Genomic DNA, 15,515 nt, shown 5'->3' with positions numbered 1-15,515 from the left:
CAATGTCTTATGCAGCTGAGTTCAGATGCCTTTGAGACTCTGATGATATTTGTTAAAAAAGAGGATGTTCTTAAGAAGAGTTAACAACATGAAAAACATTGGAAGAAAATAACAATAAAGCTAATTTATCTGTGTTTTTCTTACGGTCTTTATCAGGTTGTTTGTCTTTAGTTAAAAGCAATAAGTACAGTTTTAATTATTTAGTTTTTCCGTACAGCTTCTTTCTCAGACTCCATTCTAAAACTTGTTATAGTCTTTTGATATATTTACTGTTTCCTGCACATTTTCTTTCCAAACTGAAATGTGGAAAAAAGCTGTTCTATTTACTGGGAAATTACGTAACTCGCAGTTTTAGAAGAGAAGAAAAAACACACTTTGATGTTTCCAGTGCAACAACTACTAATCTGAAAGATTAAATAAATAAATAAAAATCTGATAAAAGAAAATGTAGGCATCAAGACGTAGCAAAATTGTTAAATGCTTTTAGTTTTTATGTAACTTCATTTTGGAACAATAAGGAGAAATCTTTTTGTCTGAAATGACTGAAATGGAGCACAGCACAAATCACCTAGATACTTGTAAAGGGAAGTTTCTTGAGTCACCTGGTATGTATGAATCTCCTGTCTCCTTCTCTGCAAGCTGAATTTTTCTAACAGATTTCCTACATGAATTCCTGACCATTCCGGTTGCCTCTTGACTCTCATATGCTTTAATATCTCGCTTTGGGGTGTTTCTTTTCCCATTGTTTTTCTTTTTTACAAACCTTTTGTAATTATATATGCCCCATTTTTTAGCAGCCTAACAGCCAGGCCTATGTATTGTATTTAGAAATTATTGTAGAATAGTTCCAAGTCCATATATCCAATATTGAAGTTACCTTGGCTTTTATGTTGAAAACAGAGTCTTCCTGATGAAAGGCAGCTTATCTTTCTGCTAAACTCGTTTCCTTTGAACTGGAGTTCCCTACATTCCTTTTCCAAGTTTGAAACTTTGCAGAACAAGTTTAATATGAGCAAGTTGAGTTTACAACTCAAGCGTAGTTTATTCTATGAGCACCTTTTTGTAGGATTTCAGGATCTCTTCTGAAATACATATACAGCGTGATAATCTACGGCAATGACTTTAGAATGAGGCCTTTGCACTCATCTATATGGAATAGCAGAACAGCATGCCAGCTTTTGCTTTCTACATAACTGCTTTATTAAGCTGTATTTCCATACTTATGCTACTTAAATTTAAAGTGTTAGCAAAAGATTTTCAGTGAAGACCAAATCAAAAGACCTGAAGTAAGTAACCTTGTCAGTATCCTGACGGCTTCTTGAAATACCAGCAGCTCCTGCAGGATGGCTGGTTAGAGTTGTTTTCTGTTTGTTACTTAGATGAATAAAGAAAAGGTTATTTCCTTTAGTGGTACTTAACTGCTCCCCCAAACCCTTTCCCCCAAAAAAACCCTACCACCATCACCAGCATCAACCAACCAAAAAAACCCACCTAACACCTCAAAAAAAAAAAAAAAAGCTGTAAACCTTGATAACTTAATTATTTCCCCTTCAAATCAAGGAAAACCCCAAGAAATAGAGTCTTTAACCCTCAGTACACATTTACTTTAATGTGCAACTTTTTGTGGTGATATAGCCAGAGAATGTATCATCAGTTTTGTAAGTTCTCAACACTGGAAGTTGATTTGGGTGGTGTTTTTTTTTCTCTCCTGTGTGTTTTTTTTTTTTTTTTTTGTCCTTTAGCTGGAAAGACTTTTTATTTTTCCTTAAACTTATTTTTATTGCTTGCTGGAGAAAAGAGGAATAAATTATTGTACTAAGTTAACCTGATACTATCCATACGAATGGAACAAACAAACCTGTTTTTCTTCCAGAACCATTGCATGGAACTTGGTGGCAAGTTATTATGAACAGTTGCCCTTTGGTCGATGTGGATTAATGACAGCACAGGAGCCGTGGAGTGGCCACTACGAAGTAGACGCTCCTATCTGGATTACAGGTAAAAAGTTTGCAGTTAAAAGTTTGGTCGTCTAACAAAGCATAACTGTATTTTCTGAGACCTTTATTTAGTGGTTTTTATGTGTATTATTTTTTGTACCAAATTAAAGTACTTTTGTGGAAAGTTTTGTGAATACTTTAAAGAAGAAGAAGAAGAAGAAAAAAAGCTCCTTTCAATAGAAAGCAGAAAGGTCTAATAGCAAGGGAAATCTTAATACTTGACCATTAGATACTGCAGAAATGAATAAACTACTGCCTTTTATAGCTGTTACTATTAAAATATTTTGATCTAAGTGCCAATAAAGGTTAATGTGCTTTCTTAGTTCCTTTCCCTTTTCTTTCTTTAATCCTTAAGTAGACATTTGATACCTCTCAGTTTGAGAAAATGGAACAAAGAACCTCTGTATTCTTTTCCTACTTGAGATTCTTGGCTTGTGTAAGTCAGCATTTGCTTGTGCTTGGGTAAAGAGGAGTATGTTCACGTAGTGTCTATGGACACATGAATTCACTGGCTACTCTGTAGTTCTTCTGTAATATTTTACTCTTTTTGCCACAGTTCAGTAGAGTGAGTAGCGTATGGAATGCCATAAAGGAGGAACAAGGCAAATGCCTTTATTCTTCTGTGATGAATACTCATATTGCATCTACATGATTGACTTATATAGTGGTGTAAGAGTTTTTTCTTCCTGTTTAAATTTGCTTTCATTTTAACTGTTTCACCAGCCACAGAGCTGATGTTTTTAATTGTGCCTTAGTAGAATTCTTTAATCTTTCTTCTTGTATAGGTAGAATTTGTTTTGGAAGTTCCATTACTTTCTTCCCAAAATCAAGGTGCTTTTTATGTAAGCATGTATGAGAGAGAAATTTAATTCAGACTACAAATGTTATTATTTTTTATTAAGACTTAATTATTTTCTTCTGATTTTTTGTTCTGTTCTGTCTCAGCACACACAACGCAATTTACTCAGCCAGGCTGGTCATACTTGCAAGTGGATGGACATTTAGAAGGAGGTGGCAGTTTTGTAGCTCTGACAGATGGCCTAGGGAACCTTACCATCATCATTGAAACTATGGTACGTGCATCAGCAATTCCAATGAACTAGAAAAGATAAAGGAAATATTTTGTTATGAAGAACGTGTTTTGATTTATGTAGCTCAATATCTGTGAATACGATCTTTGATGCTTGTAGCTTTGTTAGTGAGACCCCTAGAGGTCCTTTTTTCTGTCTAAACTTTGAATCTTCCTGGAGACCAATGTATATGTCATTAGCTTTAATTTGATGGCACACTCTGGGAGGAAATGAAATCGTGTGGCTTTTTTTAAGCAGTATTCAAAATAAAATTATTAAGCTAGTAAAATTGCAGTTATTAAGATAACAGTGAAATAAATAGTTGCAAATTGATCCTATGTTGCTTTTTAAATGATGTATATTTTCCTTTTAACACTACCATGTGATGCATTCCAGTAATGTATGTTCTTTCTGTTACATTTATTTTTTTCTTCAGACTCATAATCACTCTCAATGTATCAGGCCTCCACTACCTCATTTCAGTGTGACACCTCAGAGAGCAACTTTCTACCTCAAAGGATCATTTGTAAGTAGATCTTGAATACATTTGATCAGTCTTGTAAAACGAATTGCTATCCATAATCAAATACGTGCAAGACAATATCACAGGTTAGGAAGAAGTTGGAGTTCTTTACCTCCAATACTAGATTGCTCTTACACACCTGGCAAAGTCTTAAACATTCTTGTTCTGCTTTTACCATGAGATGCAATATCATAACTGAATTTGTAGAATTATTACCTCCCAGTCTAATCATCTGTATATTGAAGAAGAAATTCCCCAGAACAGAAATGCAATTGGGTTTTTCTTTTGGATTTATTCCAAGGCCAGGTGCTGTGACATGCTCAGATAGTTTGACCACCCAGCATGGCCATAGCATTTCTAGTTGTTATCAGCTCCTTTCTAGAGGAGTAACTGCAGTTGATTGTATACTGTACGTTATGTTGTTCCATCCTCTGACAAGATATTCTGAGAATCTCCCAGTTGGTTGTGGTTTATTTTTTTTGTTTGTGGATTTTATTTTTTTTAATCTGACTAAATTGAATTTCCCTCTCAAATGTGAACAATACTTTCACAGTGTAAACTGGAGTGAATCTTTGTTAGTTCATTTGGATGATTGCTTCTCAGAAGCTGAAAGTGTTTATTTGAAATTTAATTTTTGGTGGCATTAGTTTCCTTGCATTTACAATGACAATACTTTCAGCAAGACAGTGGTTTGTTTAGGAAAAATAATTGAGCGTCACTTCTGATATACAGCTCCCTTTGGGGGAAGTATCAAATGGCTTATCCAAACCAAACTCTAGGTTGTTTGCTTTTTTGTTCATCTGGGTAACTAAAAACAATTGTAGGGATTGGATAGGATTAAGATCTGTAACTAATCAACCAATCTGTAGTTGATATGCCATAGTATTGCAGAATTTTGGAGATCTGTAAGCGAAGTACTTTGCTCAAAATTCAGTATCAAAGAACCAGCAACTAAACTAAAGGTCCCATTAAAGCAAAATTAGCAGGAGATTATTTCAGCCTGGTTGCTCCTAGCCAGAGAGCTTGTATCAAAGGGATGCGATTGTTGGTAATAGATAAGCTAAAGACTGCATGTTTGATTGCAATGCTTTCTGTCTCTATAATCAACACTACTGCATGATGGGACAATGGCTTATTGACACATAATCTATAAAATGATAAGCCATATGTAATGGCTAGCTGAATAGAGTGGTGGCCTCTAATGTGATCAGCAGCTCTAAAATAACAAAAATTAGACACCCTTAGAGGAGTGATATTTCTCACGGTGAATATTCAAGGAGGTGGGGTTTTTGTTTGTTTTGTTTTTGTTTTAATTTTCTATTGTGTTTCATTGTAGTATATGGTGGAAACACTTCAAGTGTGGCATTCTAGACTTGGTTTTGAATCTGGAAACTCTAGTCTTTTTGAGCAACTCCATCCTGTAAAGGTAAGTCAATCAATTTCAATTAGTCTCTCTGCAGTTTCAGGTGTTTCTTCTCCCTTTACTAAAGCATGTTTTATTAGCTCCATTTGACTACAATTTTACTAGCTGCGTACGGGCTTACCTGGGAGGTAATAAAGAGTTTGGGGGAAAGGGGTTTTCAAAATAGCTCGGAGATATTAAATGCTGAGGCAAGACAACAGGATTTTTGCCTTAAAACAGGACTTTAGAGGATCTCCTTTAATTCAGTAACTTGGGTATTTTGTTATTTAGTTGTTTGATTTTTTTTTTTTTTCAGCTTGAGTTTTCTTTAATTCCAGGTGTGGAAGGGAAGTTTTTCTTTAGATCTAAACGTGGATGAAGTCTACACTTTAACAACACTCAAGACAGGGCAGAAATGTGGTTGCCCAGAGCCTCCACCACCTCAACCCTTTCCTTCAAATTACAAAGATGATTTCAATATTCGTAAGTCAGAATTCTCTTATCCAGAAACTTAATTCACGCATAGATATAGTCTTAATTTAGAAAGGCAATAACAATTATTTGAGTCCTCTAATGTAAGTAACATGAAGTAGTCTGAATGTGTGTTTTATTTCTGTTTATTTATACCTGCTTCTCCAACAACTTACACCTGTATACTTCACTTGCAATGAGGTTTATTGAATTCTATGTCTTAACTTGGTGATCACTAACGGTTTTAAAATTCTTGATGGAAATGATATAGCTCATAACTGTAGTGAACTAGTTTTTGGAAGGAAGATAGAAAAGAAGGTAATTTACTTTGTTCATGTGTTTTCAAAAACTGGGATCTGCTTAAAAACAAAACCAAAACTAAAATCACCTTCCAACTCCCAAAACTTCAGTTTTGGAGGCTGTGATTTGATAGATTAAGTCAAAATTCTGGAGAATATCTTCAGAAGAAATTCCTGAAAACAAGAGTACACAAAAGAAAAATAATGTTTTGGTGTTGATATATATATTTTATTTTCTGAACAGGGAATCCACCTTTCAGTGAAGCCCCAAATTTTGCAGATCAGACAGGTGTATTTGAATACTTCATAAATGCTTCTGACCCAGGAGATCATGTGTTCACACTACGTCAGGTGGTGGTTCAGCAACCCATCACTTGGGCTTCTGATGCAGATCAGACCATCAGTCTCATAGGAAATTTTCAGTGGTATGTAAATACTGTTTTCTAGCGACATCTGGGGAAACGTCCTCCTTGCCAGTGTGAGTTATGGTCAGTTAATCTGTCTCAAGCCTTGTTTCTTTTGGACAGAGGGCTTTTGCATTCAGACTCTCTGTAGACATGTAGAAATGACTTAAAGGGACTTCCAAAAGTCATTGAGCCCCACTCAGGGCAATTGCCAGCTTTAAGATATCAACTGTGTCTTTGTCCAAATGAGTCTTAAAGACATCCGAGGATGGAGAGTCCACCACATCTCTTGGTAGCTTGGCTCACTGCTGCACTGTCTTGGAATTTTTTTTTTTTTCCTAATGTCCTGCTGGGCATATCTGTTCAAGCTGATTTTTCAGGTTAATAGATCTGCATTAGCATAGTGGAAAGACCAAGTCAAAATCCTAATTCAAAGTGTGCACTGAGTTTTGATGTATTTTTGAATGGGAGAAAAACATTGATTCAGTTTAAATTACTTAATTTTGAGTTGTCTTGCTTGATTTTTTGTGATTTGATCAATCTCATATCAATGAAATAGTCTGGGAGTTAATTCAGTTATATTTGTTGCAGACTGCCATCTTCTGAGCATTTCCTAGAATTGTGTGGATTTGAGTCAACTGTTACTTAAAACAGTTTACTTCTGGGTAAATGTAACTGAGATTTACTCATTTGATAAGAGTATAGTTACGATTGCAATTCTTTCTAGGAGCTATAATGATGGTAATTTGGAATCAAGTACCATATTTTAGCATAATGTTTATTTAAAATTAAAAAGCATTTGGGAAAGAGCCTGTTAACTAATTGATTTAGTAATAGTAAGTAATAATAGACTTTATGCTTAAAACTTCTATTTGGAAGTCTAGCTTAAATTCTTTTGTATGTTCTTTAAAATAGCCATTCTGTCAGGCTTTTTTTCACTTTGATTGGATCATTGATCTCCCAAATGCTTTTTCAGAACATGCTTTATGCTTCTAATTTCTGGCCTGGACAAGTGATTGAATCACTTTGCTCTGAAGCCTGGAAGAATACCACCATCTTGTAACTGAAGAACAGCCTCCTGCTACCTGATGTTTTTTTTCTGCAGCCCTCTGTTAAGCAAAGTCTCATATTCCCCCTACAATTCAGGATTATTTAGTTGGGTTTAGTTTGGATATTAATCTTATGCTTTTTGTTTCTACTCCTGAATTTGTTAGTGTTTTGCTCTGATGATTTTATTGAATCTAGCTATATCCTGAAAATACTATTTAACTCATTCTACATTTGCTTCCAATCTCTTTATATTAGCTTAAACAAGATGTGGGGGTCTCCCCTTTAATATATAGGGAGGTAAGAAAGAAATCTTGTTTGTGTAATGGATATGTATCCAAGAATCTGATACTTCTAATAGCATTACATGAGAATGAAATCTTAAGTTGTTTTTACTATTATGTAAGAGGTGGGGAGAAGAGTTGCTAAAATAAATATTCTTTATGATTTAGTTATCAGCTGAGCTCATGTCATAGTCTTTTCACATTCTGTAAATAATTATAAATAATTAGAAACTTCCTACATATGTGGCCTTGTGGCTGTATCCATATTGCAAGTCCTTTCATACATGGGATGTAGATTTTTAATTTGCACGTATATTAATGGCAGTTTTTTGGTGGTGTGGGTTTTTTGTGTTGTTTGTTTCTTAAATAATTAGTTGAAAGTTGCTGATACTTTTTTGTTGGCTTCTGAGAAGAATTGCTCTTCCTAAGAAGATCTGTGGACTCACAGGTAAGAAACAACCAGTCTAGACAAGTCCTGTGCATCTCCCACCTGTAGGTCACAATTAGCAATCCTAAATCTTTCCTCAAAAAGATTGCTGGATTACACAGGATTCTTCTACCTACTGCCTGCTCAAAAAAATTGGTTCCTCGCTTGTTAAAACACTAAACTCCTCTTGTAGGATGAACGTGACAGTCACTTGTGACATCTACATAGAAAAACAACGTGATGGGGGCGTGTTTATTGCAGGAAGAGTTGACAATGGTGGGATATATGTTCGACGTACCAAAGGAGTTTTCTTCTGGGTTTTTGCAGATGGCACCTACAGAGTCACTGGTGACCTAGGTAAGCAAATCTTTGCTAAAGTGGATGCTGACATATGGATGCATCATTTTGATACCTTAATAAAAATGACTAACAGTCAGATTTTGTAATTCAGTTGTCATCACTATGAATTTAACCCATTGTGCCTTAATGATGGCCACATCTTGTATGTGAAGAGAGCATCTGAAGGTTACTGGCTGGTCCAGTTCTCAATCTCAGCTTTCTGGAATATTTTTTTTTCTGTTAACAAAACCTATTTTACACTAGCAAAAGTAAATTTGCTTTTCATAAATACTCTGATATTAATAATATTAATTACAGAAAGGTTTGATCTGTATTCTTATACTACACCTAGAAAGAAAATCCTACTTGAAATGCAGTGCAAGTCAATGTACATGCATCTGATTTGGTGATGATGATGAGTTTCCACAAATTATGCATTCTGCTGTTAGCCTAGCTCAGTGGAGTGAGAGTATATTCTACTTGTGATGCTAACATTCATATGTGTTCATCTATAAAGCACTTGACAGGCACATGAGAGTGTATGTCATAATGCTTCATCAATAGTTAAAAGTTCTTTTTAATTTGCTTTGAAATAGTGGCAGATTTTGGTGTTTAAATGCATTTTTTATCACTTCACAAGTATAAATTAAAATTTTCAATAGTTGATGAGTCAAATGCAACTTCTAGATCTACAGTATATCTGATATGAAGACAGCCTGTAACGACCCATTTCACGCTGTGCTGGACCTTAAAAACAGTCTTGTCTTCTATTTGGTAGCTGTAGTTTCTCATTTGTCCTCTTTTTTTTTTTTTTGTGTGTGTTACTTTTTATTTGGGGTTTTTTTTCATCATGGATGGGTAGCATAAAGAAGGCTTTACATTAGCTTCTTTTAACATACTGGTGCTCCCTAGGGAAACTTTGCGATGTCTAACTCCATAACAACTTAAGTTTTCAGCTGTACGTAAAAACATACTCATGTTTAGGATTGACTCCAGTATTTAATAAGACATAACAACATTACCCAATTACTTTCTCAGGCTGTCAGAAATAATTTTTCCTAGATGAAATTGAGAGGATTTTGATTAACCACCTCATTATTTCAGACTGAGACGTTTGTTGGACAATATGATAATTTTTTTCTGTATAGCTATTTTCAGTGATCCTTATATTTTTCTAGAAGGGAACCTGAATGCTAAATTAACTTGTAGCTAAAACTGTCTACTGAATAATTGAAGATTCTACTTGTAGCATTTAATTTTTTTTCTGGTCATCCATCCAGGTGTCAGTCACACCCAATTTTGCTTAGCTTAAATTTTGACTAGAACTAAGCAACATGATGAGGTAGCAACTCAGAGCCTCTGAGTTAAAAAAGTTCCAATACATAACCAAGGAGATCTATAGAACAAGCAGAGCAATAGCTGCTCTCACGCTTCATGAACCTATACTCTCAATAGAGGAAATCCTTATCTTAGGTCAAAGTCCCAAGAGCATTGGAGATTTCAGTGGAGAAACAGTCCTGGCAAAACAGGAGAATGCACTGATAGCGTAGAGTCCAGGTTTGTGTGTTAAGCCTTCCATGCTGCCGTTGAAATTGGTAAGATGTCAGTCCTGAACACGTCTGAAAAATAGGTATTATTTTCCTTTTGCTAGCTTGGTATTTATTGGTCTCAGCAAAGGGGTGAAGTAACACTTTGCTAACCTTAAGCATGTTTTGCAGCCGGAGAAGAAATATTAATGAAAGGACTCTCTGGTGTCCGGGATAATACGTGGCACACACTTACTCTCAACATTCAGGTAAGGATACAGGCAAAAAGCTAGAAAACCAGTTACGAAACTTCCGGTTTCCTTTTAAAATTATGCACTGAGTCTTTCACTCATCCTAAAATGTTAGCGAGTGTTAGAAACTGTTTTTTTTGTCTTTTGTGCTTTTATATTGGGAGACAAAGGGACACTCGTACCTGAGGCATTCACTGGAGTGGATGTAGTTTAGTTTTGGCTTTTGTCCACCCACACTTATGACAGTGATTGCCATCTGTAAAATGGGCCAAGACATTTGCTAACCTGAGTGGGGTGCTGAAGATGAACACAAATTGTTTAAAATGCAAAACAGTGGTGGTAATTTTAAAATGATAATGCTACGAACTTTCATCTATGCTGTTAAAGTATTTTGTACCAAATATGCTTTTGATGTAATGACAGAAATGCAGAACCCTCTTTAAAGAATTCTCATGCTGACTCCTTGAAAGACATTCTTTGTTTTTACCTATGTCTGCAGTTGTCTTTCAGATTAAGAAATGCAAGTAAATGGAAATACTGTTCTAAATACTGTTTAATGGAACACTGGCAAGATAAAAACATTTTCAGGAAAAGTTACAAATTAATTTTAATGGTACCATGATACATGAAAGTTCTGCTGTCCCCACTTCCTTTCAGCTTTAAGATTACAATACATCTTTTTTTTTTTTCTTTTGACTTTTGCCTAATTCTGCAGAATCAGTGCCAGGTGTATCATATTCCCTAAGACAGTTGGGCTGTTTGAGGGAGCCTGACACAAGTAGAAGAGGAAAACCAGTTTACCTTTCAGATTCTGCACTGAGTTTGCAAAGCTGTGAATTAGGGGAAGATGAGCTTTTTTGAAATATATATATATATATATAAAAAAGTGTTGTAAAGGCATTAGATCTGTTTCACAGACCTGATAGGCACGGAGGATTCCGTGCAATATTTAAAGCGCCTTTGCATGGAACATGTGTGAATTGTAGTTTAAAGCTGACTTGACATCTTTCTGCCTTGTCTCTTTTTCCATGTGAGTAGGCTCAGTGTCCATATAATCACTGGAATTTATGAAGTTAACTTTTGCCTTTTTTTGACAGGGCACTTCTGCCTCAGGACTGTTAAATGGTTATCCACTCTGGGAGAATGTCACCGTTTCTAAACCAAGTAATGGCTGGGCTGCTATTGGAACTCGCTCGTTTGAGTTTGCGCAGTTTGACAACTTTCATGTTGAAGCTAGCTGAGGTGGCTTTTGCATTTGGAGACCCCAGTTCTCATATTACTCTGAATAAGAGCCAGCTCAAACTTTGAGGACAACTTACTGCTATGCTGAGATTGATCTGTTGGCAAGGAATCTGAATTCTGTCCTTATTTGTTAAAGGTTTACTTGAGTAGATATCAACATGACTGTAACTTTATCCCCTGGTTGCCATGGGATTTTTGCCCTGCGATTTTTTTGGGGTAAATTTTACTTCAAGGTAATGATGAAAACAAAATCATGGATTTCAATCTCATTTAATAACAAGATCTTAACTTCCCAGCTCACTTCTAAGATAACTTTAGAAGTTAACAGAAAACAGAGGCATCTCAAGCTGCATTTTTAATACTAACATGATTGTGTCCATTCCTTTCACTCTGAAAGAAAGAATGAAATGCCAGTAAGCCTTATGAGCCAGTGGCCCCATACTATTGTAGGTCTGTCATTCTCAAATTTCATTTGGATGAAGTACCTAGTTTTTATATAGTAAAAAAAATAAAAATTTGGCTGTTTTTCTGCTACATTCTGAGGCTAGACATTATATTACTCCAAGTGCATTTGATTACTTCTTCCTGATTACTTCTTCCAACTTTCATTGCCAGCCTTAAAATAGGTCATGTTTTCAGTGGAATGGAAATGGACCTTATGGTTGATCAGGCAGTGCAGGATGTGCCTTCTAAACTACCTCCTCTTTCCAATGAAGGGGTTGAAATGGATGAAAAGATACCATAGCTTGCAGTTTATTAATGATAGCCTTGCAGGTTTTTTTTCACATGGTGCAAAGAATAAAAAAATGGCATTCTGGACGCTGGCAAGCAGTGTGCTTACTTTCATGTCAGGTCACATGTGGAAAGACTGGCCTTCCGTTCCTAGAAACTTGGGCAACCATCTCTCACTTTTGATATATCTAAAGCTTAGAGTAGAAAATAATTAAAGCATAACAATGTTATTTAGCTTATTACATTGCTGTAGCACAGAGGAGATAGGGATATTATCATGTCTTGGTATAAAATAAAATAAATTTAAAAAAAAAATAGTCTTAGCCCTTAAGAGCTTGTGATCTATTTGTAAGGTAAATGGCAGCAGATGGACACAGACAAATTGTTTACTGTGCCAGGCAGTGGTATTGACACTTTTCCTAGGCATCACGGAGTAAAATTCAGATGGAATTTCAGATCCTTGGGAAAGGAGGGATTCTGTTGTTGCTTCATTAATTTTTTTTTTCCAAGTTACTGTGCTACAAAAAAAAAATCATTGAGCATATAATGAGGTACTAAATGGGATTTTCATCACACACATTCCAAATTCAGTTGGCTTCTGAATTTTTCTTGTTTGTTGTTGGTCAATTTGAATGCAGATGTCTATTGCGAAAATGAAACAAGCCTTCTGTGTCCGTCTACTTTTCACATTCACATCCTATTAATTGACAAGCAGGTAGTTCCACAGACTTAATAAGGGTACTAATAGCTGTATGAGTTTATCTGTAGCAGGCAATATCTTATGTTGAGAAATAGATTTGCAGTATACTTTGATTTATACAGATTATTATTCTGATCCACTTTATTTTGAAGTCTGATTCCAGTAAGTGTTAACTTCAGTCTTCGAAGTTGTCATCTAATATAGAGTTAATGTAATACAAATCATTACTGGAACATTTTTATAAAGGTTATCTTCCAAATTAGTGTTTAGAGAAGAGATCTCAAAATTCTATCTCTGATAATTAAAAATGTTTTCTCTTTTAGCTATTATACTGGTACTGCTATTGATTTGGTTATGAATCATTTATATGTGCAAGTTTCACACATGCTAGTTACCTTGAAAAATGATCCAAACCGCTAAACTTTAAAACTCTTACAGAAGGCTTCCAAATATTAAGTAACTATTTACTTAACTGGGTGAGAAATGAAAGCCATTTTTCCACTTCAGCTTCATTTGATGCTTGAAGTATGGATGCAAATCTGTTCACTACTTGCGTGATTTCAGAAGGGATGTTACTCATAACTCCAGATGTGAAGGAATCTAATTTTAGGTCCTCATATTCAAGTAATATGAGTATTGGAGAAGTAGTTCTCAGAATAAACTTATTTTAGCTGTGATGGATTTTCCTGGCAGTATACTTCTTGGAGACTTCCTTGTATGGCTGCAAGCAGTGTTTGTGTAAGAGAGCGATCAGCAATGATGCAATTATTCCAAAGGAGATGTCCTTTTTTTTTAACCTTTTAATGCACTAGTGTAAGAAACTGTACTGTTTATATTGTGTACTAAACACAATGTATTTTATCACTGGAAGTGTTGATTTTTTTCTAATCTTAATTTATAATGTTAGAGGATTAAACTGTTATGAACAGAGTAAGTGATTTAATGGTGATATAATGTTATTAATCTTTATATGTCTGTAATTCTTCACCCTTCAGCAGGCTGTAATATGTTTGGCAATAACGAGCTGTCAGGTCTTTTGTGAGGGGTGGATTTATGTTGTTGATTGTAAAGACTAATCATTCCAAATGGACAAATAAACCACTTAAAACCTCTTTATTTGTGCACAATGCTTCTGTAAATGGATCTTGGTTTTCTTCAGTAAGAAAGCTGACAGTTTGACAGTTTTTCCATTGTGATTTCTGATAAATATGCTTGGCATTAGCTTAATTGGGTTGGAAGAGTTTTTCTGATGCTCTGAATAGCCAAACAGTCCTCATTAACAAATATCTCAAAATCTGTATGCATTAGTACTTGTGCTGTTGATAAAATGATTTTTTTTATAGTGCTCAATATACGTTTTGTTTCTTTCTGTGTGTGTGGTTTTTTTTTTCTTTCTCCATTTAGTTAAGGGAATTAAATTGTATTTGAGGGCCAGTCATGCAAAACTGCTGAGTACTAAGGTCTTGTGAGATTTAGCTGAAAGTCTTTTTCTAGGTATGGAGGGAGACAGTGCTGTATGGATGTACTTTTAAAGCTTAAATGAGGCTTCTTTACTTTGAACATCCTTGGGAATCTAGCTTCAAATGTGCCTCCCCTCATTCTCCCCCAAATTTAAGGGTTTAACTTTAAAAGAGGGGGAGAAATTCTATAGAGCTAGTCATGTTTTCCAGGCCATCATGCCAGTAGATACGAATTACCCTGGAAATACTGTCTTCCAGTAGCCAGATATGTGCTACCACCTACCCAAACACTGCATCAAAATAATTTCTGTCCCTTCTCTGCCACCCCACCTTTGAGGTTAGACATGATAGGCAATTCTTGGGATTTTCAAATTGCTGCAAAACACCAGGAGTTATTTGCTTTAGAATTACAGGAGAGACTATTGCTTTAGGCTACTGATGATGGTTCTTTTGGCAGCCACCTGGTTTCCCTGTATCAAAAGTAAATTTCTAGTTCAGGATTTGATTTGGAGTGGTAGTGGTTTACTCTCTTCCTGTTGAATCAGTTTTATTGCATGGTGGCAGCAGGTTGATTGTTTTCACTTAGTAATTTTTCATTGGCTTGCCTGAAGTTTCTATCCAGTGTCCGTTTTCTGGAGGGGTGTGCATATTATGAAAATAGCCACCATAATTATTGCTGTCTGACAATTTCAGCAGCATGGCCAAAGAGGGACAGTTCTTGGAGACCTTATTATCCTCACTTTGATGTTTTGGTGTGGTGGGTTTTTTGATTTTTTTTTTTTAACCCCCTTGTAAGTACTACATTCATACAAGTCTAGCACATGTTGGGAGTGTGGGGGGGAGGGGCTTGCTGAAACAGAGAAATAAAATGCAAATGATTATCCTTTTTATTAACAAAGATATCTTAGATAAAGGTTTCTCTGTGTGGCTGGAACCTTAGCAATCACCCTGTCCATGTTGGTAATGCATGAAAAGTTAGCATGAGCAAGTTCCTCTTGCCACTGGATATGTTTCTGACATTTGTGCTCAAGTGTCATTGAAACAATAAAGGTGGTGTTTCTAGAACTTGTGTTTTTTAAAAAAGACTCAAACCACCTACTAGCAGTTGAGCAGAGGAAATGTGTGTTGCAGCAGTGTTGCCAAGCTTTCACTGTGTGCTGTTGCCTATCGTTGGCGTGGCGACCTGGTTCAGGAACGGCGCGACGACCAATCCCAGGTCGTTCGGTCCATCAGCTCGCGGACACCAATGTGGTGGACGGCAAATGGCGTTTATTGGTGGGCGACATAGCATTATATAGCTTGGGTTTACAACATCACATCCGTCTGCTTACATCGTAAATT

At 35.8% G+C, this 15,515-nt stretch overlaps 1 protein-coding gene across 2 annotated transcripts in view; it reads left to right on the top strand.

Moving 5' to 3' along the window:
- The window catches only part of GALC (galactosylceramidase), a 38,884-nt gene extending 25,058 nt beyond the window's left edge, over positions 1-13,826 (top strand). For both annotated transcript variants that reach the window (XM_054826274.1, XM_054826275.1), the window contains exons 9-17: positions 1,874-1,998; positions 2,943-3,070; positions 3,504-3,593; positions 4,927-5,016; positions 5,331-5,475; positions 6,007-6,187; positions 8,118-8,281; positions 9,982-10,058; positions 11,138-13,826. In XM_054826274.1, the coding sequence (XP_054682249.1) occupies positions 1,874-1,998; positions 2,943-3,070; positions 3,504-3,593; positions 4,927-5,016; positions 5,331-5,475; positions 6,007-6,187; positions 8,118-8,281; positions 9,982-10,058; positions 11,138-11,281 (1,144 nt within the window). In that variant the 3' untranslated portion in view covers positions 11,282-13,826. The remainder of the gene's footprint in view (positions 1-1,873; positions 1,999-2,942; positions 3,071-3,503; positions 3,594-4,926; positions 5,017-5,330; positions 5,476-6,006; positions 6,188-8,117; positions 8,282-9,981; positions 10,059-11,137) is intronic.
- The last annotated feature ends 1,689 nt before the right edge of the window (positions 13,827-15,515 follow it).

The sequence above is a fragment of the Grus americana genome, chromosome 5, assembly GCF_028858705.1.
Source record: "Grus americana isolate bGruAme1 chromosome 5, bGruAme1.mat, whole genome shotgun sequence".
Taxonomy (NCBI): Eukaryota; Metazoa; Chordata; class Aves; order Gruiformes; family Gruidae; genus Grus; species Grus americana.
Note: the sequence above shows the minus strand (reverse complement) of the source record. Positions and strands in the feature narration are given on the sequence as shown.